This window comes from Giraffa tippelskirchi, chromosome 11 (assembly GCF_054371585.1).
Source record: "Giraffa tippelskirchi isolate mGirTip1 chromosome 11, T2T-mGirTip1v1.2.pri, whole genome shotgun sequence".
In the NCBI taxonomy this organism is placed as follows: Eukaryota; Metazoa; Chordata; class Mammalia; order Artiodactyla; family Giraffidae; genus Giraffa; species Giraffa tippelskirchi.
The window spans coordinates 143,745,258-143,772,085 of NC_137285.1; the positions used below are offsets into that span (position 1 = coordinate 143,745,258).

The window sequence follows — 26,828 nt, forward strand, 5'->3', positions numbered from 1 at the left end:
CCAGCATCGCCGTAGCCCACCCTTAACGGGGCTCCACCGCACGCGTAATCTCTTGTGCTCCCCTCGAAGCCCGGCGCTGCCATCTTCACCTTCAGAGACCCGGCCCTTTCGGCTCGAGGGACGCCGAGCCGCCCGGAGACCCGGGCTGTGGCGCCGGAAGAGGCGGTGTCCGCGCGTGACGTCAGAGGAAGTGCCTGCCGCCGTGGGCCTGCGGTTGGGGAGTGCTGGAGTCGGGGCCGGGGTCCTCAGACACTCACAGACCGCCGGCGGCAGAGTGGGCCTGAGGCAGCGCGGGGTTTGCTTTAGCAAGAGCGGCTTTAAAACCTGTGCGCCCGGCTCCGCTGGCAGGTGCGGCCTCCCGGCCTGTCCCTGCGAGCTGTGGGGACCGTCCTGAGGTCCCTTCCCCGGCGACCCCCGGGGATTTCATTCAGGGCCTCCTAGGAAAAAAAAGGGTCTAAAATAAAGTTGCTTAAGCCTTGTTGAGAGGACCAGACTCTTTCACCTTCGAGCATCACTAATTCTCACTCGGACTGTGAGAGAGGTATTGGTTGCCCTGTTGACAGAGGAGGAAACTGACTCGGAAAGGGGAAGGCATTTGCCTCAGGCCACGCCGCTGGGAAGGGTCAGACTTGGATTCAAAGCGAGTCCTTTGGCCGTTGCCAAAGCGCTCGCTCTAGGCCCTGGAAGCGGAGTTCTCCTGCTTAATTCGGGTAAAGAATCTGGGCGTGGAAGGTTTCCGGGACTCCGCAGATTTAGTCTGTCTGGGATGGGGTTCTGGAATCTGTATTTTCAGCAGCCGTGCGGCGCACCTAAGAACACATCTCTCCCCTGTGAACACAGCAAGAATGATAGCTGGTTGTCACGTTACGGTTTTAAGGCCTCAATTAAGAGAAAATATCATACGAGAGCTTCCTCTACAAATCATGTGGGATTGGAGAGTAGGTATTGGTTCTGCCCTTAACTCTGTGGGCAGATGGCAGCCTCTGTCCTCTCTCCACTTATTAAACTTACATGCTTATCACTTGGGGGAATTTGTTAAGCATACAGATTCCCAGGACCAGCTGAGTGCTACTGAATCAGAAAGTCTGGGGATGGGGCCTGGAATTTGTAGGCTAAACAAGCTATTAAAAAGAGCCTGTTACCTTTGAGAACTTTTGAGTGTCTTGGACCTATGAAAAAATGGACTATAGGTCAGTACGTGCCCCCAACGTTCCTGGTTTTGTTTTTTTGTTTGTTTGTTTTGCGGATGTGTATGCTCTTTTTTTGATGTGGGCTAGACTTTTATTGGCAGAAATGTCAAATTAATATTACTGGTCGTTATGGTGTGGATTTTTTACTTAAGACTGGAACGTGGTAAAATTTGAACGTTAATTACCTGTTGATTTCCTGAGTGACACTGGATGAGCCACTTAACCTTGTGGCCCTTACATATCTGTTTATCATCATCTGCCACCACGCTTGTTTCAATGACAGACACCTGTGTCCATCCAACATCAAATCTGAGACAGGCCATAGGTGTTGTTAACAAGCTTCAAGGGAAGTTTGATGCAGCCTGTGATGATGGAGTATGAAAATACTCTGGGAAACTGAGTTTTAGCCTATTTCTGTATCTTCATGTAGGTGGCACATTACAGTTTCCTTGTGTTGTCGTCTTGGGGGACTAATAAGAGTAATGTGGTTTATGGTAGATCCTGGTTTTAGAATTTCTTAGTATCTACTTTCTTGTGAATGAAGTGGAAGTACTGTAATAAGCTAAATCATTAAAAGAGAAACACTGCAAACGATAAAACATTAAAAGCAGCATCCCCAAGTAACTTAGGAGGCTGCTGATTGAGATGTTGTGATCTCAGAGTTGATTTTATGTAGAAGCACTGATTGCTATTGAGTCATCTCATCTACGTGAAAGGATTATAGTCAAAGCTTTCACAACCCCAACTTAAAGCATCTTTTTTTTGTTGTTTCTTTCAACAGATACCATTGTGTAGTTTGAATCAGGAATGAACTTTTCTGAAGGCTAAGAGTAGAAGTCTTGGTCAGCATGGAGGACAAAAGACGGCGAGCCCGAGTGCAGGGAGCCTGGGCCGGCCCTGCTAAGAGCCAGGCCACTGCTCGGCCAGGCAAGGACCTGTCGGGATCTCCTGTTTTTGTGTGTGTATGTGTGTGGACCGGTATCGTTCTCTTTTAACTGGTGTTAAGATTTGAATCTTCTCTTTTTTCAGCTCCCACTGCTGAGAACCATCTCCAACAGAGACCTGGTAAAACCTGGATGAACAAGGAGCAGCATCTGTCTGACAGACAGTTTGTGTTCAAAGAACCCCAGGAGGTGAATTCTTGTTTCTTCTTCAACAGGAACAAAGATTTATTTATAAAAGCAAAAGTCACATAGTAGACACTCAAATAAATAGTGATTGAATAAACTAATAGTCGGACACGACTGAGCGACTTCACTTTCACTTTTCCCTTTCATGCACTGGAGAAGGAAATGGCAACCCACTCCAGTATTCTTGCCTGGAGAATCCCAGGGACGGCGGAGCCTGGTGGGCTTCTGTCTATGGGGTCGCACAGAGTCGGACACGACTGAAGCGACTTAGCAGCAGCAAACTGATAGAGAACTGAAAGGCCTATAGTATAATGAAATGTGGAGTATCAGTTTCTTAGTATGTCTGAGGATTCTCTGTAGTCTTCCCCCAATTTATAGGCATATATAATTCCCCCCCCCTTTTTTTTTGCCAAGGAGATGTACTGTGACTAGCAGTTATACCATGACTAGAGTTTGCATTAGTTACCTAAGTTCTAACAGTCCTAAAAATGCTAGTGTATCAAATATCTCTAGAATTGGATTGAAATTTTAGCTACTGCAATGCTTAATCCTGCTGGGAAAAATGTAAGAAATGGAAAAGAGTTGCCTTTTTTAATAACAAGGGAAAAAGGAGCTAAAAATCAGGTATCTTGCTGTAGTAATGATTGCATAAATAATGATTAAAACCTCTTATTTCCTAGTATGTCTTCTGTTTTTAAAAATCCCTTGGAAAGAATGTTTTTTTCAGAGCTGCTTACTGCTAGGAAAACGTATTAATTCTAATGTTGTCATCCTTTACTGCCTACTAGTCACTCTGGAGTAGTTCTAAGAAGAGTAGAAACAGGAGTTTCTGGTGGGATACTAAGAGCTTAGAATAAAACAGGGATAGTTTTAAACTTGCTTTATTTTAACTGGAGATGAGAGGATACTGTAATTCTGCAAGGAAGCCTCCCTGGGGATTAGGACTCATTCAGAAATAATATCTGACTGTTTCTCTGCAGGTGGTACGCAGAGCCCCAGAGCCACGAGTGATCGAGTAAGTACACTGCTGCCCTCCTGGAGCTGTTGCCCACAGTGAAGTGGAGAGCCCCAGATGGTTCGCTTGGCCTGGTTTTTCCATCTGGAAAAGATAATGGCCAATTAGTGTCTTAAATTTTAAGCTGGGATATCCCTGTCTCAGATATCTTTAAACCTGGTCTTTTGAGAAGCCTTTCTGAATTTGCTGATGGTGTGGAAAATGCAACCAGATATCTGTTCCTTAAACTCTGACTGGTGTAGATTTCCTGACCCTGTTTGGCTAACGTATATGCAGATAGCAGCTAAAATATCCCTTAGGTAAAGACACAGAGGAATTTTTTTCCTGAGTCATTGAAACATGGTTCTTCAAAAAACCTTTTAGTGTCAATTTACTAGCAATGCTATGAAAACTGCTAGAAATCTAGAAGCTCTTATAGTTCATTTATTAAAACCACAGAATTGTTCCAGAGCAATTAAATGATAATAAACATTTCTCTTATATTGATCTGTGTCTAAAAATATTCATTTTCAAAATGATGAAAGATGCTTTGATTTCTCTTGTCCTGCTTCTCAATTTCCATCTAATGCAGATAAATTATCTGTAGAAAGCATGCTTTTATTTTAGCAAATTAGCATTATATTTGTACTATTGCTCATAAGCAAGTATTAAGCTCTTTGGCTACTTGCAGGTCAACTTGTATATCTTAGAAAAGTTTGAAACTAACACAAGTATCATATTTTCAGAGAGGGTATGTAGTTGTGGCCTGGCCACTAGTCAGCTGTGTAACTAGTCCTTAGGTAAGTTATTACTGTCCCTCTGGACTTTTATTTCCTTGCTTGTAATATTAAGGGCTTGGACTATGTAATCACTTAAGACCCTGTCTGGTAGCTTTAGCAGTCTTTGTTTTGCAAATGCAAATGTGATTCTGCCTCCATCGATGGTAAAGAGAAGAAACAAAATGAAGAAACCTGTTACAAGCTACAAATGGGACATTCAGGTTGAAAAAAAGGGACAGTTGTAAATTTCCAAGGCAGAGACAAAAAATGATGGTACTCATTCCTACTTGACCATAGGGTTTGTTAATTCTGTTTATCTAAAATTAACTATGCTAGATATTTTTAATAGCCAGAAATATCCCTCACATTTGGAGTGAGCCATTTTTTAAATATGGCCCAAAATATAGCACTGAAATATTAGCACTCTGGGAAACTTTATAGCCAACTAATATTTTGAAATATGCTATATGTTTATGATATAACTCTGCCTACATTTTGGCTCAGAGTGGCTTACACATCCATCTAAGAGCCCAACTCAGATTATGAACTGATAAGTCACATGGAAAAGGATGACGTAAATACTGTCCCTTTATACTATTCTCCATAACTTATCTCTGTGAGAAGCGTCTGACATAGCTATCTGGACAGAAACACCTGTCCAATCTGGATCACGTTTCTTGCCATGACGTGCCCTTCTGTAACAGTTTTGTACTTTCATACATTTGATTAAGTTCAGTAAACTTTTTACTGTTCATCTGTTGTGTGCTAGGCACTAGGAAACAGAAAAGTCACCCATTCCAGCCTTCAGCAGCTCATAGTCTAGTAAATGAAATAGACATGTCGTCTGACAAATTTTGATCCTCACCATCTTGGAATAGTATACTTGTAGGTGAGGTGTAGTGGTCATGGAGGATGAGATATGTAACGTTATTTGACTGGATCACAGGTCAGGAAAGGCTTAGACAAAGTGATACTGAGCTGAGGTTTTGAAGGATGAATTAGCATTTTCCACTGGACCAAAGCTGGGGGCGAGTTGGATTGGGGGTGCTAGATAGTGGGGACGCATGCCAGCATGTAGAAAAGCGTGGGATCAGACACATGGTGGTGTATTCAGGAGATTCCAAGCAGTAATTACTCTGGAGGATGCTGAGTCTGTGGCAACTGTTAGGAGGTGGAGCTCTGTTGTGGGGACCTTCTACTTCTGTTCCGTGTATCTCTGTTCCAGGCTCCGAGGGGATGCTCTATTTGGCACCCCTTTGTGTGATAGATTCCTGCACCACATCAACTGAATTATGGGTGAAATATGAAGGTATAGAACAAGAATTTACTTTATTGTGGCCTTTGCCTTCATAGTCTGATTTTGTCAGGATTCTATACCCAGGGCCATTAATGGTTACCACCATCTTGCCCCTTATCTCAGTGGTAGACGAAGGTGGGGCTATATTTCCCTTATCGTGCACCCTCATCAGGAAGTGCTTTTGGTGAGCTGGGACTTTGTGCATTCCGAAGGACAACCCTTCCTTCTACTACGTGCAGTATACTGTTTAACTTGATACTAATAAGTCTTTGTTTTCTTGGTTTCTTTAGTAAAGAGGGTGTGTATGAAATCAGCATGTCGCCCACAGGCATATCTAGGTAAGTGAATTCTCACTAGAAAGGGACTATAATTATCACTTACTTAAAGTCTTTTGAAATATTTAGAATGTTTTCCTTGTAGAAGGTTTACCTGGATTAAAGTAGGTAACATCTGCCCCTTAAATTCCTGGAGAGCAAATATGTGGTAATATCTCCTTTTATACTAGTTTCAAAACATTTTCATAACCTCTCTGTCAGATATAGTATAACTATTACTTCTCCAGTTTTCATGTGAGGAAATGAGTCCCAGGGAGATTCAGTACTTTGTCCTAGTGCTACATAGTAGTTTAATATTAAAGTTGAGTCTGGTCTCAACTTCTGTGCTGTGAGTGATATGTTATTGTTAGATTGTTGTCATTGTTGTTCAGTCGCTAAGTCATGTCCGACTCTTTGGAGCCCGTGGACTGTAGCATGCCAGGCTCCTTTGTCCTCCACTGTTTCCCGGAGTTTGCTCAACTGCATGTCTGTTGAGCTAGTGATGCTATCTAACCATCTCATCCTCTCCCACCTGTTTTTCCTTTTGCATTCAGTCTTTCCCAGCATCAGGGTCTTTTCCAACAAGTTTGCTCTTCACATCACGTGGCCAAAGTATTGGAGCTTCAACTTTAGCATCAGTCCCCCCAGTGAGTATTCAGGAATGATTTCCTTTAGGATGGACTGGTTTGATCTCCTTTCAGTCCCTTGGACTCTCAAGAGTCTTCTCCATCATCACAGTTTGAAAGCATCAGTTCTTTGGTACTCAGCCTTCTTTGTGGTCCAGCTCTCACATCTGTAATGAATACTGGAAAAACCATAGCTTTGACTATATGGACCTTTGTCAGCAAAGTGATAGTCCTGCTTTCTAATACACTGGTTAGGTTTGTCATAGCTTTCCTTCCAAGGAGCCTGCATCTTTTAATTTCATGGCTACGGTCACCATCCGCAGTGATTTTGGAGCCCAAGAAAAAAGATCTGTCATTGCTTCTGCTCTTTCCCCTTCTATTTGCCATGAAGTGATGAAACCAGATGCCGTGATCTTAGTTTTCTGAATGTTGAGCTTTAAGCCAGCTTTTTCACTCTCCTCTTTCACCTTCATCAGGAGGCTCTTCAATTCCTCTTCACTTTCTTCCAGTAGAGTGGTATCATCCGCATATCTGAAGTTGATATTTCTCCTGGCAATCTTGATTCCAGCTTGAGCTTCATCCAGCCCAACATTTCACCTGATGTACGCTGCATATAAGTTGAGTAAGCAGGGTGAAAATTTATAGCCTTGATATATATAGCCTTTCCCAATTTTGAACCAGTCCATTGTTCCATGTCTGGTTCTAACTCTTGTTACTTGACCCACATACAGGTTTCTCAGGAGACAGGTAAGGTGGTCTGGTACTCCCATCTCTTGAAGAATTTTCCACAGTTCGTTGTGATCCACAGAGTCACAGGCTTTAGCATAGTCAATGAAGCACAGGTAGATATTTTTCTGAAATTCCCTTGCTTTCTCCATGATCCAACAAATGTTGGCAATTTGATCTCTGGTTCCTCTGCCTCTTCGAGACCCAGCTTGTACATCTGGATGTTCTCAGTTCATGTACTGCTGAAGCCTACTTGAAAGATTTTGAGTATAATGTTGTTATCATGTGAAATGAGTGCAATTCTGATAATTTGAACATTTTTTGACATTGCCCTTCTTTGGGATTGGAATGAAAACAGACCTTTTCCAGTCCTGTGGCCACTGCTGAGTTTTCCAAATTTGCTGACATATCGAGTGCAGCACTTTAACAGCATCATCTTTTAGGATTTTAAACGGCTCAGCTGGAATTCCATCACCTGCACTAGCTTTGTTTGCAGTAATGCTTCCTAAGGCCCCCTTGACTTCACACTCCAGGATGTCTGGCTCTAGGTGAATGACCATACCATCATGGTTATCCCAGTCATTAAGACCTTTTTTGTATAGTTCTTTTGTATGTTCTTGCCACCTCTTCTTAATTTCTGCTGCTTCTGTTAGGTCCTTACTGTTTCTGTCCTTTCTTGTGCCCATATTTGTATGGAATGTTCCCTTGGTATCTCAGTTTTCTTGAAGAGGTATGTAGTCTTTCCCATTCTATTGTTTTTCTCTGTTTCTTTGCATTGTTCATTGAAGAAGACCTTGTTATCTCTCCTTGCTGTTCTCTGGAACTCTGCATTCAGTAGGTGTGTCTTCTCCTTTCTCCCTTGCCTTTTGCTTCTCTTCTTTCCTCAGCTCTTTGTAAAGCCTCCCCAGACAACCACTGCCTTCTTGCATTTCTTTTTCTTTGGAATGGTTTTGGTCACCACCTCCTGTATAGAGTCCGTAGCTCTGCAGGCACCCTGTCTACCAGATCTAATGCCTCGAATCTATTAGTCACCTCCACTGTATAATCATAAGGGGTTTGACTTAGGTCATACCTGAATGATCTAGTGGTTTTCACTACTTTCTTTAATTTAAGCCTGAATTTTGCAATCAGGAGCTCATGATCTGAGTCACAGTTAGCTTCAGGTCTTGTTTTTGCTAACTGTATAGAGTTTCTCCATCTTCAGCTGTAAAGAATATAATCTGATTTCAGTTTTGACCATCTGGTGTGGTCCATGTGTAAAGTCATCTTTTGGGTTGTTAGAAAAGGGTGTTTGCTATGACCAGCATGTTCTCTTGACAAAACTATTAGCCTTTGCCCTGCTTCATTTTGTACTCTAAGGCCAAACTTGCCTGTTATTTTGGGTATTTTTTGTGGGCTTCCCTGGTAGCTCAGCTGGTAAAGAATCCGCCTGCAATGCAGGAGACCCCGGTTTGTTTCCTGGGTTGGGAAGATCTGCTGGAGAAGGGATAGGCTACCCACTCCAGTATTCTTGGGCTTCCCTGGTGGCTCAGCTGATAAAGAATCTTCCTGCAATGCGGGAGACCTGGGTTTGATCCCTGGGTTGGGAAGATCCCCTGGAGAAGGGAAAGACTACCCACTCCAGTATTCTGGCCTGGAGAATTCCATGGACTGTGTAGTCCATGCTGCTACTGCTAAGTTGCTACAGTCATGTCCGACTCTGTGCGATCCCATAGACGGCAGCCCACCAGGCTCCGCCGTCCCTGGGATTCTCCAGGCAAGAATACTGGAGTGGGTTGCCATTTCCTTCTCCAGTGCATGAAAGTGAAAAGCGAAAGTGAAGTCGCTCAGTCGTGTCCGACTCCTAGCGACCCCATGGACTGTAGCCTACCAGGCTCCTCCGTCCATGGGATCTTCCAGGCAAGAGTACTGGAGTGGGGTGCCATTGCCTTCTCCATAGGGTCACAAAAATTCAGACACAACTGATTGACTTTCACTTTCACTTTGGGGTATTTCTTGACTTCCTACATTTGCATTTCAATCCCCTATGATGAAAAGAACATCATTTTTGTGTGTGAGTTCTAGAAGGTATTGTAAGTCTTCATAGAACCAGTCAACTTCAGCTTCTTCGGCATCAATTGTTGGGGCATAGACTTGGATTACTGTATTGTTGAATGATTTGCCTTGGAAATGAACCAAGATCATTCTGTCATTTTGGGGATTGCACTCAAGTACTGCATTTGGGACTCTTCTGTTGACTGTGAGCGCTACTCCACTTCTTCTAAAGGATTCTTTTCCACAGTAGTAGATATAATGGTCATCCAAACTAAATTCACTCTTCGTGAATTTAATTCATTTTGCTTCACTGATGCATTTTAGTTCACTGATCTGTTCAGTGTTTAGTCTTATCATCTCCAGCTTGACCATGTCCAGTTTACCTTGATTCATGGATCTAGCATTCCAGGTTCCTATGAAATACCATTCTTTACAGCATTGGACTTTACTTTCCCCACCAGACACATCCACAACTGAGCGGCATTTCTGCTTTTGCCCAACCACTTCATTCTCTCTGGAGCTATTAGTAATTGCCCTCTGCTCTTCAATAGCATGTGGGATACCTTCAGACCTGGATGGGGGGAGGGGGGTCATCTTCCGGTGTTGTATCTTTTTGTCTTTGCATGCAGTTCCTTGGGTTCTTGCAGCGAGAATACTGGGGTGGGTTGCTGTCTCCTCCTCCAGCGTGCCGTGCCTTGTCATGACTCTTCACTAGGTCCCGTCTGTCTCGGGTGGCCCTGTACAGCCTGGCTTAGAGCTTCATTGAGTTACACAAGCCTCTTTGCCATGACAAAACTGATCCATGAAGGGGATTGCTTATTATTGCATGTATTAGTATGTTAATCATGCATTATTATATATATGTTAAGTTATATTGTATTACTATATAAAGGTAGATTTCAGTAACATTAAAGCGTATGTGATTTAAGGTATATTAGGCAGTAGTCATTATTTCATTTTGAAAGCATCAGCTTAGTGTATGTTACTGTAAATTAATGAGATGTTTAAATAAATCAATTTATGTATCTAAGTGAATTACCTAGAAAGAGTTGCTTTTGGATTTGGAAGTCTCTATAATTAGTCCAATGGCACTGCCATTGTTACAACCCTTTTCAGAACTTCCCTTTTTGAGCAAGTTTAATAGTCACACAAGAAAACCAGTTGCATTCTTTTTGTTACATGTCATTGTTAACCTGGTATGGCTTCACATGAGCTTTGGCTCTTTCGAAATATCAATCCACAATATGTGTAAGCCAAATTATTATGCTTCACACTGAAAACGTATATAGTGCTGTATGTCCATTATATCTCAGTAAAACTGGAAAAAAATTATAATTCAGATCAAACATTGTGAATTGTACAGCTGGTTAAAATTAATAAATTCCTTGTTAAACTGTTAAAAAAAATCAAACGTACCTTCAGAGGGTGAAAATTTATTATCAGCAAGGCTGCTGAAGAGCATGTTCCTGTCTTTCAGAACATTTCTTAAGAAAGTTATCCAGAAATCCAAATTCATTGTTAAAATGAAATAGTACATTAGGGACATTGAAATCAAAACCACAGTGATATACCACTTTATATTCACTAGAATTTCCACAATCAGAAAGACAGTAATAAGTGTTATTATAAGAGAGAATGTGGAAAAACTAGAGCTTTCCTGTTTTCCTGGTGGATTGGAAAATAGTACAATCCACTTAGAAAAAATTTTGGTGGTTTCTTAAAAAGTTAAGCATACCTTTGTCATATAACCCAGCAGTTTCACACTTAGGTGTCTTACTCAAGAGAAATGAAAACATACATCTACACAAAGACTTGTGTGTGAAGGTTCATAGCAACATTCAAAATAGACAAAAGTAAAAAACAACTCAAATCTCCATCAGTTGGTAAATGGACAAACAAAAGGTGTTATGTCTATATAATGGAATATTTTATTCCACCATAAAAAGAAATGTTGTTTTGATGTGCTACAACATGGATAAACCTTGAAGATATTACACTAAGTTGAATTTTACAGTATATTATACTATACCTCAGTTATACCTCAGTAAAGGAGAGAAAAAAAAGATATCCAAAACAATTCTGAGCTCAGCATTGTTGAAGTAAGTATATATTCAGTGAGAGAAAAAATCCTCATTTGGATATCTTTAGTTTGTTACAGTTATAAATGATTGCTTTCCCTACAATTGGCATAGTCTCGGAAGACTATCAATTGTTAAAGTAACACAGGGCTAAGCATATTATTCTACTTTTCACAGTGATGCTATCAGGTGGAGATCATCTTTGTGTTACAGATGAGAAAAGCCAAGGTTCAGAGAGGCTAAGTAACTTGTCCAAGGTTTCACAGCCCAGCAGTGCCCGGGTAGTATTTGAACCATGTTGGTGAAAGCTGCCATGTACCTCCTTATCCTTCATTGCCTGTTTTATTGCCTGTCTTAACTTGGCAGAGGTTGGTTTTTCATCTGGAGCATCATGATCTGGGTGATACCACCCTCTGGAAGTGTGGTAAGATGATTTCGTCTACCCTCAAAAGGAAGCATTGTCCAGATTAATTTACTCCGCTAATGGTTGGAGTCCACCCCATCTTCTGTGTTCTTTAGTTAGTAACTGTTCTTTCTGCATCCAGGGTGTGTTTATGTCCTGGCTTTGTTGACTTGAAAGAGGCTGACTCAGTGTTTGAACAGCTCTGTCGGGATGTTCCCTGGAAACAGAGGACCGGCATCAGAGACGGTAAGGAGGTACCTTGAGATGCAGTTGTTGATGTTTGGCCCTCCTCTCCAGATTGTTTTCCAGTACCCTTGCTTCTTGGCATTGCAGCTAGACTTACACAGAGATTCTCAAAGCCTAACTGGAACCCTAAGGATAGGCAGGAATTCGCCAAAAGGGACAGGGAAGAGTGTTCCTCGCAGAAGAAACAGCACATGGTTCTCAGTGTATGGCAGAAGGTAGGCTTTCAAGGAAAGGAAGGAAGTTTGGTTTGGCTGAGCTGTGGTTGACGTGCTTATCTCCCTTAAGCACATGGTTTGATCACTATTCATTACTTCAGACGGTGCCAGCTTCCCTCTTTCTTCATAGAAGCTTCCAGAACTTGTTTTTTTCTGATTCTGTTTGGCATGTATTCTTTGTATCATCTTTTTATTGTCACTCTAGTTTCACTAGAAGTCTCCCTTCGCTTCAGCATTTGTAGTGTTCTCCTGAGCTTGTCAAGATTACCTGACTTGCAGCAGGTACTGCACAAGCAACAGTACCTGCTATACCAGAGGTGGTCACTGGGGGGCGTTGGTGCTCTAGCATAGAATCTTTCTTTTTTTTTTTTGTCCTGGCACATTGAATGATTTTAAATTTTCTGTGGAGGAAGAGGCAAAGTATACTGGCATCACTTTTGTAACAGGCATCAGAAGGAGAGTCAGCTCTTTCAGGGCAGCCTTCTAATTCCCAGCAGTTTCTACAGCAGGGCTTTCGGTGACAGACTTGGCTTCAATTGCTGGCTCTTTCAAAGTGATTGTTTATTTTAGGCAAATGATAGTTAAGTAATTTTCTGATTCTTAATTTTTCTGATCGAGAAAATAGAGCTAATAATAATACCTATCTTGCAAGGTTGTTGTGATAATTAAATGAGACAGTGCCTGATACGTACTTAACAGAATGCTTGGTACATAGTAAGCCTTCAGTGAATGTTAACTGCTTTTATTATTATTGTTATTGTTGTAGTGGTTGAAGTCAATTGTAGGGAAAAATAGCAGATCTGCAGGTAGCTCCTTCTCTAATTATAAAGTGGGCATCAAAAACTTCTGACTAAAACTATGTGCTGTGGTGGGTCAGAGCACCTTTTTCTTTATTTGGAATCAAAAGGGCTTACATAGTGGTGGCACATGGGTGAACAGTTGGTTTTGTTTCCTGTTTGGACATTCATGCCACAAGTTCTTACCTGCAGGGGTTCAGCCTCCATGTCCTGCGTCTTAGACCCTCCCTAATGTGAGTCTTTCTGTCCTGCGCTGTGACTCCTTGACTCGTGTCTGTGTCACCACTGACACAGATGGGTTACACACATTCTCACCCCAGAGCTTCACCCATACCGGTTCTGCCAATATACCTTCTCTTACCATCCTTTTAGCGGTCACCATTCCACTCCTGAAGTCCCCTGCCCTTTATGAAGGTGGAACCTTGGGTCGGAGCCCGTCCTGCCTCTTCCTTTGTCTTTCTCATAGCTCCTTATACATTACTAGGCAGGGTGTTGGCACTCAGTAGGTATGCCTAAAATAGCATTGAACCCTTTCAAAGGCCCTGTATTTTCTTTCTTAGATGTAACTTACCAGCAACCAAGACTTACAGCATGGTATGGAGAACTTCCTTACACTTATTCAAGAATCACTATGGAACCAAATCCTCACGTATGTTGGAATGTTGTTATTGGTATGGTTTTATAGACGATATACTGTGACTGTAGAATATTGTAAAATAACAATAAATGACCTTGCGGAGCTGCGTGGTGGTTCCTAGTTCCAAAAATCCTCTGAGTTCAAATACTGAGTCTTTGTAGTTATCACCGTTGATGTGCTTTTGATCCACAGATAAAGTCAGAGGATGAGAAAAAAACTGGAACTAGAGTAAACTAGAACCAGACGCAAGGATTTCAGAGAAATGAATCATTTCTTTTCCTAATCTCCCCCTTCCCCAAGCTTTTCTGGCAGAGCCCTTTGTGTATCTCCTGGTACATATTTGCTGTGGTTCCAAATCCTTACGACTGACCAGTGAGGTCAGAATGTTTCTTTCCGTGTCTCAGGCTCTTTTCCCATTTGTGAGAAAAATCTGTTGCTTTTCTTGTTGACTTTGTATTCATTCTACGGCTGCAGTTCTCATACTTATCATTGCTTTGGCTTGTCTCTACTGCTTCTTGTGTTTTTAAAAATGTCCATGAAAGACAAAGAGATTCTAATATATAAATTAAGCTTATCCAGATGATGGAATTAAGATCCAACAAATAGCTCTCTGTTTAGTCCCTGGAATCTTGCCTTTGGCAAATAATAATATGTTTTTTTTTGAAGGAGACTTTGAAGAAAATGGAATTTTTGCTTATAGCGTTGGAATAAACAGAAATGTGACACATTTAGAACTCCTAGTAATTTCTTATAAACTAGCATTTTACTAAAATGTTCAGGGATAAAATATTGACTGAAGGGAACATGGCTTTTTCACATGAAGAGATAGATGGATGCTCAAATTTCTAAGGCTGCATTTAGAATGTAACCCAGGGAAGTACTGAGAGACCCTTTATATCTGAAATTGACTTGGAAACATGAAGAGAATTGAACTAGGCCAGTCTAGCATAAACTGCTGGCTATGTTTCTGTCAGAATTAGTTTATCTTCTTATCAACAGTTATAGCAGAGAAGTTGAGGATTAAATAGCCTGCGGGAAAGAAGTTCTTTCATTCTAGCTAATGTTTCAGAACAGGGTTTCTGAACCTTGGTATCACTGACATTTCAAGCACAATAATTCTTTGTCGTTAGGTTGTCCTGTGCATTGTAGGATGTTTAGGAGTACCTGTGACTTCTGCCCCCTAGATGACAGAGGCACTCCTTACCCAGTCAAGGCAACCAAAAATGACTCTGGATGTTGCTAAATATCTGTTGGGGTTCCAAATTGACCTTGCTTGAGAATCACTGCTTTAGATTTACATGTAAGGTCTGCTGAGATAGAGTGACCACTTATGCTTGGGCACATTTTGACAACTCTTCAAAAGAATTGTTTAAATGACAACCCTTTTCTTATATCATGAGCAATATGTGTTTATTATTGAAAATTTAGAAATGACATAAATATGAAAAATATTCAAATTTTGGATAGCGCTTCCATCTGATGTTTTGGTTCCAGTCTTTTTTTCCTTTTTAGGCAAATATGTGTAGAGAATTTTTCGACAAAAATAAAATTAGTTATTCATATACTACATTTAATTTTGCTGTATTATTAACATATTCTAGTATCCTAAGGTTGTCATATTAGAATTCTTTAATTTGAATTTGACTGACTCATAACTTTGTATTTATTGCTAATAGATTTAGTTTGTATACCATCTGGAACAAAATCAAAATCAAAACAGACGTCCCTTTTTTAAGGGGACGTGTATATATGTGTTGGGGATATTAGTTTAATTTTAAAGTTGTTTTTACCTCAAGCTTAGTGTTCCATAGCACAGGAGGAGGTTCAGTCATAGGTACTTAAACATCTTTTTTTCTTTTTTTTGGCTGCACTGGGTTTTCATTGCGGCACGCAGGGTTTCCCTAGTTGCAGCACGTGGGGGCTTTTCTAGTTGCGACTTGCAGGCTTCTCTCATTGCAGAGCACGGGTGGGTGGCTTCTAGAGCGCATGGGATCAGTAGTTGCTGCTTGCGGGCTCGCTAGTTGCCCCCCGGCATGTGGGATCTTATTCCCCAACCAGGGATCAAACCCGTGTTCCCTGCACTGGAAGGTGGATTCTTAACCACTGGACCACCAAGGAAGTCCCTTTTAGTCTTTTTTTCAAGCTAAATCTTATATGAATCCAGTGTGTGGAAATAAAAGAGTACCCTCACTGACTGGTAGTCCCACCAGCTGGACCTCTCCTTTCTCCTCCTGTGGTCCCAGAGGCATCTCTGTGGTACCTGGGTCTCTGCAAAACACTGTTTGAAGTCCACCGAATAGGTCCTTGTATTTTCTCATACTCTTTTCCTCAAATGTCTTTTAAGGATAGAATGTCTTCACTGAATAGTGAGATGATGCTGGATTTTAATTTAGACTTTCAGTTCTGCGGGATCTGTATATAGAGTATTGGTTAGAGAGTCTAAATTAATCCCCTAGTTCATTATTCTTTGTTTTCTCCTTTTCTACTTACTTCACCACCAAAAATAACCAAGAAAAAAAAAAATTCACTTAGAAACATAATGCAAACTTGGTGTTAGCTCAGTCCCTAAGCAAGTCAAGGAAGTGCTAATTAGTTTCTCAGTTACATTGCCGAAAAGCTATCATCCTCCTTTACGTTCTTATGTTTCTTGTTAAGTATATGATTCTAGCATCTGATCTTTATCCCCATGAAGATAAGCTTCTTCTTGTTGTCATTCAGTCATGGCCTATTCTTTGCGACCGCATGGACTGCAGCACGCTAGGCCTCCCTCTCCCTCACCACCTCCCAGAGTTCACCCAAGTTCATGCTATTGAATCAGTGATTCCGTCCAACCATCTCATCTTCTGCTGCCCTCTTCTCCTTTTGCCTTCAGTCTTTCCCAGTATCGAGCTTCCCAGGTTCCTAGTGGTCAAGAATGGCCTGCCAATTCAGGAGACTTAAGATACACAGGTTCAATCCCTAGGTTGGGAAGATCCCCTAGAGAAGGAAATGGCAACCCACTGTAGTATTCTTGCCTGGAGAATCCCATGGACAGAGGAGCTTGGTGGGCTACAGTTCACGGGGTCGCAAAAAGAGTCAGATATGACTTAGGGACTAAATCTATAGGCTATCTATCTATAGCCCTTGAGAAAAAACTAAATATCCTTGACTATGCTTAATGACCACTAATGACTTTCCCCATATCAGGGTGTTTTCCAGTGAGTCAGCTGTTCACATCAGGTGGCCAAAGTATTGTAGCTTCTGCTTCAGCATCCATCCTTCCAATGAGTATTCAGGTTTGATTTCCCTTAGGATTGACTGGTTTGATCTCCTTGCAGTCCGAGGGACTCTCAAGAATCTTCTCCAGCACCACAATTTGAAAGCATTGATTCTTCGGTATTCAGTCTTTTTTATGGTCCAACTTTTACATCCATAAGTGACTACTGGAAAAACCATAGCTTTGATTATATGGACCTTTGTCAGCAAAGTTAATACATTGTTTAGCTTTGTCATAGCCTTCCTGCCAAGAAGCAAGTGTCTTCTAATTTCATGGCTGCAGTTACCATCCAGTGATTTTGGAGTCCAAGACGAGAAAATCTGTCACTGCTTCCACTTTTTCTTCTTCTGTTTGCCATGAAGTGATGGGACCAGATGCCATGATCTTAGTTTTTTGAATGTTGAGTTTCAAGCCAGCTTTTTCACTCTCCTCTTTCACTTTCATCAAGAAGCTCTTTAGTTCCTCTTCACTTTCTGCCATTAGAGAAATATCATTTACATATCTGAGGTTGTTGATATTTCTCCCAGCAATCTTGATTCCAGCTTGAGCTTCATCCAGCCCAGCATTTCACATAATATACTCTGCATATAAGTTAAATAAACAGTGACAATATACAGCCTTGTCGTACTCCTTTCCCAATTTCAAACCAGTCAGTTGTCCCATGTAAGGTTCTAACTGTTACTCCTTGACCCACATACAGGTTAAAGATAGCTTAAAGCCATAAAATAAATAGGAAATACAGCTTGATAACATTATTATGGAATTTCACTCTTGAATGTAGGTTAGTTTAATAACATTTAATGATCTAAGTTTTGTTTGTTGTTATTGCAGTTTATTTTTTAAAATCCTCTGCCTTAGAGGAGCTGAATAGATATTTTTCCAAAGAAGACGTACAAATGGTCAATGGTTGTGGTGTTGGTGGTTTAGTCACTAAGTCGTGTCTGACTCTTGTGACCCCGTAGACTGTAGCCTGCCAGACTTCTCGGTCCATGGAATTCTCCAGGAAAGAATACTGAAGTGGGTTGCCATTTCCTTCTCCAGGACAAATGGACAATAGGCACGTGATAAGATGCTCAACATCACTAATTAGGGAACTGCAAATCAAAACCATAGTAAGATATCATCACCTCACACCTGCTAGAATGGCTGTTACCAAAAAGGCAAGAAATAACAAGTGCTGGTGAGGGTATGGAGAAAAGAGAGCTCTCATACCCTGTTGATGGGAATTTAATTGGTGCAGCCATTATGGAAATTTCTCAAAAAATTAAAAATAGAGATACCATATGATCCAGCTATCCCACTTCTGGTTATTTATCCAAAGAATATGAAAACACTAATTTGAAAATATATGTGCACCCCTGTGTTCATCACAGTGTTATTCACAATAACCAAGATATGGAAACAACCTCAGTGCCCATTAACAGATGAATGGACGGATGTGTGGGTGTGTATCTATATATATGTTGTTGTTCAGTCGCTCAGTCGTGTCCAACTCTTTGCAACCCCATGGATTGCAGCACGCCAGGCTTCCCTATCCTCCACTATCTCCCAGAGTTTGCTGAAGTTCATATCCATTGAGTTGGTGATGCTATCTAACCATCTCATCCCCTACCGCCCTCTTCTCCTTTTGCCTTCAGTCTTTCCCAGCATCAGGGTCTTTTCCAATGAGTTGGCTCTTCGAATCAGGTGGCCAAAATATTGGAGCTTCAGCTTTAGCATCAGCCCTTTCAGTGAATATTCAGGGCTGATTTCCTTTAGGATGGATTGGTTTGATCTTGCAGTCCAAGGGACTTTCCACAGTCTTCTCCAGCACCACAATTTGAAAGCATCAGTTCTTTGGTGCTCAACCTTCTTCATGGTCAAACTCTCTTATATTTATAAATGGAGTACTACTCAGCCATTTAAAAAAAGATGAAATCTTACCTTTTGTGAGACCATGGATGGACCTTGAGGATATTATGTTAAATAAGTCAGGTGGAGAGGGACAGATTCTGTATGATTTTATCTGTGTGTGGATATAAGAAATCAATATATAAATGAACAAACAAGACATGTAGGTACAAGGAGCAGAATATTGGTTACCAAAGGAGAGGGGACAGAATGGAGGGCACAACAGATGGAGAAGATCAACTCTATGGTGATGGATGGAAACTGAATTTTTGGTGGAGGTGAACATGCTGTATGGTTGGAAAAGGAAATGGCAACCCACTCCAGTATTCTTGCTTGGAGAGTCCCATGGACAGAGGAGCCTGGCAGGCTACAGTCCTTAGGGTCACAAAGAGTTGGACACGACTGAGTGACTGAGCACGCACGCGTGTGTGTGGTAGAAATATGATGTGATAAACCAGCGTTACTTCAGTAAAATAAGTAAAACCCTCTGCTAAGAGTGTAATGCCACTATCCGTAACAAGGAATGCCAGCTTTTAACATGACTTCCATGAGACAGTGAAGCTGATTCCCACATATGCTCCCTGGAAGTTTTACCTGATCAGAGTCATGGTGTATAGCTAAGAATGATATGCTTTCCTTTGCTGAACATACATTTCTTCACTTCCAAACATAGAACATGGACTCTGAAGGGGTTCTCTAAAGTGGCTGTTCTTTAATATATATGTGTGTGTGTGTGTGTATATATATATACATAATTTTAAAAATTTATTTATTTGGTTGTGCTAGGTCTGCTCAGGCTTTCTAGTTGCAGAGAGTGGGGGCCACTCTCTAGTTGCGGCGCGCAGGCTTCTCATTGTGGCGGCTCCTCTTGTTGCAGAACTCGGCTCTAGGGTGCATGGGCTTCGGTAGTTGTGGCAGGTGGGCTCCGTAGTTGCAGCTCCTGGGCTTTAGAGCATGGGCTCAATAGCTTGTGGCACATGGGCCTAGTTGTTCTGCAGTCTGTGGGATCGTCCCAGACCAGGGGTCGAACCCACGTCTCCTGCATTGACAGGAGATTCTTTACCACTGAGCCACCAGGGAAACCCTAGAGTGGCAGTCCTTAAAGTAGAATCTGTGGATCCCTGGAGGAAGTCCGTGAAATTCTTTTTGGGAATCCACAGGGTCAAAATTATTTTTATGAGATTACTAAGACTAGGTGACATTTTTCACTGTGTTGAGTTTGCACTATACAAAAACAATGGTGACTAAAATTGCTGGCGCCTTAGTATGAATCAAGGCATTGCCACCAAACTGTACTAGTAATCATTGTTTTCTTTACCACATGCACTTCCAGTAAAAAAAAAAAAAAGAGAAAAATGATGGTTTCGTTCAAGGGTGTGCTTTGATGAAGCGATAAGCATTATTAGTTTTATTAAATCTTGATCTTTTAAAATTGTTTCATGAAATGTAAAGTATGCATAAGTCATTCCTGCTACAAATGATTTATGATGGTTGTGTGTGATTGCTTAAAGTATAAGCTGAACTAGCTACTTTTATCCTGGACCATTTTACTTGGAAGAGCAACTGGCACACACACTATTCAGACTTGAGTATTCAGCAGACATTTTCTCATAAGTGAATGAAGTGTCACTTCTAGGAAAACAATGTACAGGATTTAATAAAAGTTTGATACTGATAAAAGTTGAGGTTTCAAGAAAATGTTAGGAATTCTGGAAAAACTCATATCCTTCACCTTGAACCTGACCTCTTCCCATTACTTAGCTTTTTCTGTAGAGATCAGTGGTAATATTAATGGAGATGATTTTTTAATGGGGTATAATGAAACATGTCAGTAGTAAGAGAGTCTACATAACTCAATGAGCCATTATTTTCCAAATGACCAGTGCTTGATGTTACAGAATCATGCAAGATTACAAGATCCATTCAAAGTACAAGTTGGACCAATGGATTTAGATGTAATAATATAAAAAGTGTGTTGATGTAGTTTCAGATTCCACATTGCCTTTAACCTTTAAGAAATCAGTACAGTTGAGTTTTGGTGTAATAGCAAAGAATATCTACGGTTATTTGAAAAGGCTTTTTCTTCCTCTTTCTAACTACACGTCTGTGTGAAGGCAGTTTTCTTTGTATGTGTCAACAAAAACATTTTAACAGATTGAATGCAGAAGCAGATATTAGAACCAACTCTCTTCTGTTAAATCAGACATTGAAGAGATTTGCAAAACAGTGCCACTCTTCCCACTAATTTTTTGTGTTGGAGAAAAGCTAATTTTCACAAAATAATACTTGGGTTAACATATAATGGGGTTGTTATTTTTTAAACGAATTAACCAAAAATTAAAATTTTGTTAGTTTTAATTTTTAATATGGTAGCTATCATAGCGATAACCCAAACACACAGAAGTTCTTTGGGGTCCTCAGTAATGTTTTTTGGCTGTTCTGCGTAGCTTGCAGCATCTTAGTTCCCCAGCCAAGGGTTGAACCCAGTCCCTCAGTAGTGAACGTGCTGAGTCCTAACCTCTGGACCGCCAGGGAGTCCCCTCCTCAATCATCTTTGGTGGTGGAGTGAGGAACCCTGTCCTACAGGAGGCTTCTGTAAAGCACTTGAGGCTTCTTGGGAGGCAAGACATACAGAATTCTAACCAGAACCAGTAAAAGCTACGCTGATTGTAGCTCCCTAGTACAACCTAAGGTCAAGGGTCATAGTTGCCTAAAGCATGTATGGCGAAATGGTGAGTTCTGAATATAAACTACAGATGTGAACTCGGTGCTCAGGAGGCAGGGCTGTGGACTGTTTAAATCTTCTATAGTTCACAGCCATTTCATGACTCCATTCTGTAGAATGTTTTTCCCCTCTGGGTTGTGGTCTTAGGAAGTTTGCCACTCTGGAAATATTAAATATCCTTTTCAAAGAGCAGTTTTGGCATTTGTAATAAAATGGGAATGGAACCCTGGTAGCTCAGATGGTAAAGAATCTGCCTGCTATGCAGGAGACCTGTGTTCGATCCCTGGGTTGGGAAGATCTCCTGGAAGAGGGCATGGCAACCCACCCCAGTATTCTTGTCTGGAGAACTCCCCATGGACAGAGGAGCCTGGCAGGCTACAGTCCACGGGGTCACAGAGTCAGACACGACTGAGTGACTACGCACAGCACAGGGATGGAACAGGGGGCCACCCCGAGGGAGAGCTGTTTCACCCTCAGACTTCAGTCTTTATCTGCCGACTCCTGATGGCCCATCAGCTGTGGTGACAAAGCAGGCTTCCTGCTCCACATGCCACCTCCATGCCTTACTGAGGCGACCGCCCAGGGTGTACTGACAGTTACGTCTCTGGAGAGTCATGTATTTAACCTGGAAAGGATGAGGTGGGAGGATCGGCCTGGTCTTCATGACATTGCTACACCAAATTTAGCCCCTTAATAAAATTGCAGAGGTCAGCTTGCTTCAGAATAGACATAATGGGAGAGAATCCTACTTCTCTTCTGGCCTCACGCTTATTACGTTTCAGATGGGTTGCTTCTTCCAAGCCCCTGTTCATAGCCTGAGTGATTTTGCACTTCCTGTTTTTCCCTGTGCCTGCCACCTTGTATCTCATGTGAACTCTCTCTGCCCCTTCTCTTGACCTGCTGATTGCAGTGGCATCCTGTGCTGCTCATGCTGAAGAACCAAATTGAAGAGAACACTGGCCACACCTTCAACTCCTTGCTCTGCAATCTCTACCGAAACGAGAAGGACAGCGTGGACTGGCACAGCGATGACGAGCCTTCCCTGGGGCGGTGCCCCATCATCGCCTCACTCAGTTTTGGTGCCACACGCATGTTTGAGATGAGAAAGAAGCCCCCACCAGTGAGTAGTCTCCTTGTTTATTTTATGTTCCTCCTGCCGTCTAATAATCTGTGAAAAAAAACTGAGCTCCTAAAAGGCTCCTGTTTTCAGATTTAGGGAATTGGAGTATGTGTCTGATTGCTTATATCCTGTGGATAACTTTTGACTTCCAAAGAAGCCATTCGTTCATTTCTGCAACAGAAATTGCCTGCTGTGTGCCAGGTGTCAGAGGCTTATTTCTATTGGTGGAAAGGACAGACACTGTCCCCGTCCTCATGGAAATGGGGGTAGACAGACATTACTCATTACTCAACTAACTGGAATTATGATAAATGCTAGGAAGTCCAGCTTATAAAGGCAGAGCTCGAGTGAGTAGGGGCAAGAAGGGAAAGGAAGGAGGCTCAGGGAAGATGCCCTTCTTCAGGAGCCTTTATTTTAAGTAAGTGTTCTTCATGGCAGTGTTGCCTGTCTTCTTTGAAAGAAGTACCACAGTCCATCTTAAAGGAGATCAGTCCTGGGTGTTCATTGGAAGGACTGATGTTGAAGCTGAAACTCCAATACTTTGGTCACCTGATGTGAAGAACTGATTCATTGGAAAAGACCCTGATGCTGGGAAAGATTGAGGGCAGGAGGAGAAGGGGACGACAGAGGATGAGATGGTTGGATGGCATCACTGACTCGATGGACATGAGTTTGGGTAAACTCCGGGACTTGGTGATGGACAGGGAGACCTGGCGTGCTGTGATTCCTGGGGTCGCAAAGAGTTGGACACGACTGAGCGACTGAACTGAACCACATGCATCCCCATTGCTTCTTAGCCGGTTCCTGAAATCCAGATGAACAGTACCTCTTTCAGAGAGGAAGTTCCAGCCAGATGACTAGACAAGCAGTGACTAAACTGTAGAATAACTTAAGCTGTCCAGCCCAGCTCTTACCTATAAGACATTGGAGGGGTGTGAGGGCTCTTTGTGTTGTGTTTTTTTTTTAAATCAAGACATGTAGAACTTTAGGACTGAGGTAGATAGAAAGATAGTAGGAACTCTAAGAAAAGAGCAAACCTCTACCAAATTATCTTATTTCCAGGATTTGCTTGTGTGTGTTTTTTTTTAAACCAAGGCTCCCAGTCATTTAGCTTATAACATTAAACCAGATGCAGTCAGTGTGGACGGCCTACAGGGCTGTGTTTTGAGTATGACCTAATCCAGACCACATAATTATCAGGCAGTCAGTGCTGTGTCTGTTCTTCATCAGATATACTTCTTGGGCTGTTTTCCTGACATGTATTTGGGTTTCCAAACATGGTATTTTGAAGCATATTGTGTTGTTGTGCACTTACTTCATTAAGCACCTTTCGTTGGCATATCTTCCATCGACAGGGTAGTGTTTGCTTTTGTTTACCCAGAAGCTTTGGTCTGTGTTGGCGGGGGTGGGGGTGGGGATTGTCAGTTGCCAGTGACTTGCTTTCAGGTACAGTTAGCTTTTATATGCAGACTTCCACTTGGTTAAATCCTCCGTTCTCACGTGTGAGGAGTTCATCCCGCCCTTCATAAGTCTTCTGTTGTGTGAATGGCAGGGAAACACCATGTGTCTTATTTTAAAGTTCAGACCCTCAAGCCAGACATACTGGTCTTGGGAGCTGGGATTATAGCCGTCAGTGAGTGGGATGAGTTCATCCTTCCCTCCCGAGCTGATGGTCTGGCCCCTGCTAGTGCCCTGTCTCCCTTCTGGGGTTATCCTTCCAGCTTTCTGAGTGGACAGCAAACTCGGGTAGATCCAGGATAATCTTTGGTATAAGCCGAGTCTCTGGTTCTTTGCAGTTACTTTCTTTGTTGCCAAGTATTTAAGTATTCAGTTACCGTTTTTCTCTACACATACATTCACTACCACCACAATCACCCTTTGTTAAAAATATTGTTTGGCCTACTTCCAGATTTTAAGGTTAAAAATGCCCTAAGCATGCTTTGTAGGATAATTAGTTTTACCGTACGAGCAATTTCCAACTGTTAAGTGTTAGACATTGGAAGACTGATGTTGAAGCTGAAACGCCAACACTTTGGCCACCTGATGCGAAGAGCTGACTCATTTGAAAAGACCCTGATGCTGGGAAAGATTGAAGGTGGGAGGAGAAGGGGACAACAGAGGATGAGATGGTTGGATGGCATCACCGACTCAATGGACGTGAGTTTGAGCAAGCTCTGGGAGTTGGAGATGGACAGGGAGGCCTGGCGTGCTGCAGTCCATGGGGTCGCAAAGAGTTGGACGCGACTGAGCGACTGAACTGAACTGAAGCATTAACAGTGTTCTGGTGCCCAGAATACCTCTATTCCTTTTCCCCTCTAGGCAGCTGAAGGTCATTTTCTCATATAAGAACATATTCATGGTGATCAAGAATTTTTTCTTGGAAATATAATTCAGTTATGTTATAGGTTAATGGGTGGATAGAAAATGTAACTACCACATAGCATTGTGTCTGAGGGCAACCATTTGGAACAAAATCTCTAAGAGGGACACTGACCATACTTACTGAAACTGTCTTCTCAAGGCTTCTTAGAATCTATTTTGATGATCAACAGTGAAAGCACAGGCTGTGAAACACTGAAAATATGGTTAAGTCCCTTTAATTGTTTGCCAATAGCAGGGGAATTTGCACTATAACTGTAGTAGCTGATTTGATGAAAATACCTATCTGATAAGTAAAATTTGTCTGAGATCTTGAAACAAAGTTGGCTGAGGAAACAGATATGGGAAGAAATACAAGTGTGTCAGTATGTCAGGTTACTGATGAATAAGTTTTTGCTTCTGGCGTAGTCTTAACCATGATTGAATCTGATGCAATTGTATATTCCTTCAATTCTGACTTTTGTTTAAGATGGGGAAATTGAAGGTTAATATATTTGAAATTATAATCATGCAGTAGTGAATACGTGTTTAGAATTGCTTCCCCCCCAACTCCCTGCCACGAGAACCTAAATAATAAACTCCATTCTTGGATAAACAAAACCCAGGTTTAAACTTTTGGGAAAATTTCTTCAAGTTTCTTTAGCAGATTTAAAAAAATCTTGGGCTCCACAAATCTAGCTAAACTTGAAGTACAGAAGCCTTTCTCTGGGTTGACATCCTTGGGAATGTATCTTAGAGTACATCATCTTTATCTTAGAATAACGATCCCTTTTCTGAAGGATTGAAAGGAAAATGGTTATTGCAAATCTGTCTAGTTTTCTTCCTTAACTATGGTGATAGCTTTGAGAACATGACTCATGATTCATATAACTCAAGGTAAAAGCATAAAATAAAAAATGTAATTCAGGTTAGTCTTCTGTGTGGAATTTGTAGGAGTCTGACTTTCTGTAGCTCCCAGGAACCTGTCTCACTATGCCACTAAAAATTGTAATTTCCATATCTGTCAGCAAGACATTTGGAGTGTGCTAGAGATTGTGGGAGTGCATCTTTTTCAAAATCCAGTTAGTTTTAACCTATCAGAGGAGAAGAAGGTAATACCTGTTTGACTTGAGGCAAAGTTTCTCATCTAAAGCTGACATAGAGGACTCATGAGATTTCCTGTATTTGATTCAAGTATGCAGATTTGAGACAGAAAAGCATCTGTTTGGGGCCACTTTCAAAGAGAATTAGCCTTTTTTTTTTTTTTTTTAACATTCAAACTCCCCCACCCCTGCAGCAGCTGTTTGTTTTGCAGTCTGGCACTTTAAGTAGTTCTCTGTAGCTGCTGATTTTCTGAAAGCTGCCCCAGTTCCACAGATTGCATTCCTAACAATTTCTCGCTGTGCTGAGATGGTAAGGAGATCTTTGTTTCCCTAAGCACCAGTGTCCCTCTGATTCATGCAGTTGGCTCAGGCGGCTTCATGCATGCATCATCCCTAGGATTAAACATTCACTCCTCCAAGATGCCAATCCTTGATCCTCATCTCCCTGTCCAAATCTGTCAACTTCTGCTCATTTGTTTTGATTTTATAGCCAATTACCACTTCCTTTAATGATAACAAGCTACTTGGAAACATAGTAGCCTTTCCTTCATTCACCCATCCCTTCTTTTGTTAATTCAGTTAAACCTGAGTGAACAGCATTGTATCTATCTTCTGGCCAACATCAGAATATACTGTCTCAAGACAAAAGGAAAGCTTATCAACTATACCTCTGGAGACATTTTTTTTAAGAAACCAAGAATCTCTTTTATTCTCCCAAGGTGGGCTCATTAAAGCTTTTCTACGCTTGTGTCCCAAACCCAGTTGTACTTTTCAGACTGAGTCGTGTCCCTGTTATAAAGATTAGTCTGGTTCTTTTCCCAGTATAGCTTTAATTCTATACTGAAAAACAAGCTGGAAAAGGAACTACAAAAGCCATTTGGCAGGCTGCTATTTCTCTGTCGGTTACCAT

The 26,828-nt window shown here is 41.6% G+C and overlaps 1 protein-coding gene across 22 annotated transcripts in view; it reads left to right on the forward strand.

Annotated features, from left to right (window-relative positions):
* The first annotated feature begins 210 nt into the window (after positions 1 to 210).
* The window catches only part of ALKBH3 (alkB homolog 3, alpha-ketoglutarate dependent dioxygenase), a 171,088-nt gene continuing 144,470 nt past the window's right edge, over positions 211 to 26,828 (forward strand). For 8 of the 22 annotated variants that reach the window (XM_081545026.1, XM_081545022.1, XM_081545029.1 and 5 more), the window contains exons 1-8: positions 211 to 348; positions 1,972 to 2,117; positions 2,220 to 2,323; positions 3,301 to 3,335; positions 5,681 to 5,728; positions 11,714 to 11,817; positions 13,390 to 13,478; positions 22,248 to 22,457. In XM_081545026.1, coding sequence (XP_081401152.1) covers positions 2,039 to 2,117; positions 2,220 to 2,323; positions 3,301 to 3,335; positions 5,681 to 5,728; positions 11,714 to 11,817; positions 13,390 to 13,478; positions 22,248 to 22,457 — 669 coding nt within the window. In that variant the 5' untranslated portion in view covers positions 211 to 348; positions 1,972 to 2,038. Of the gene's footprint in view, positions 1,191 to 1,971; positions 2,118 to 2,219; positions 2,324 to 3,300; positions 3,336 to 5,680; positions 5,729 to 11,713; positions 11,818 to 13,389; positions 13,479 to 22,247; positions 22,458 to 26,828 lie in introns of all 22 variants that reach the window. The other 14 variants (XM_081545010.1, XM_081545023.1, XM_081545032.1 and 11 more) reach the window with 4 other exon arrangements.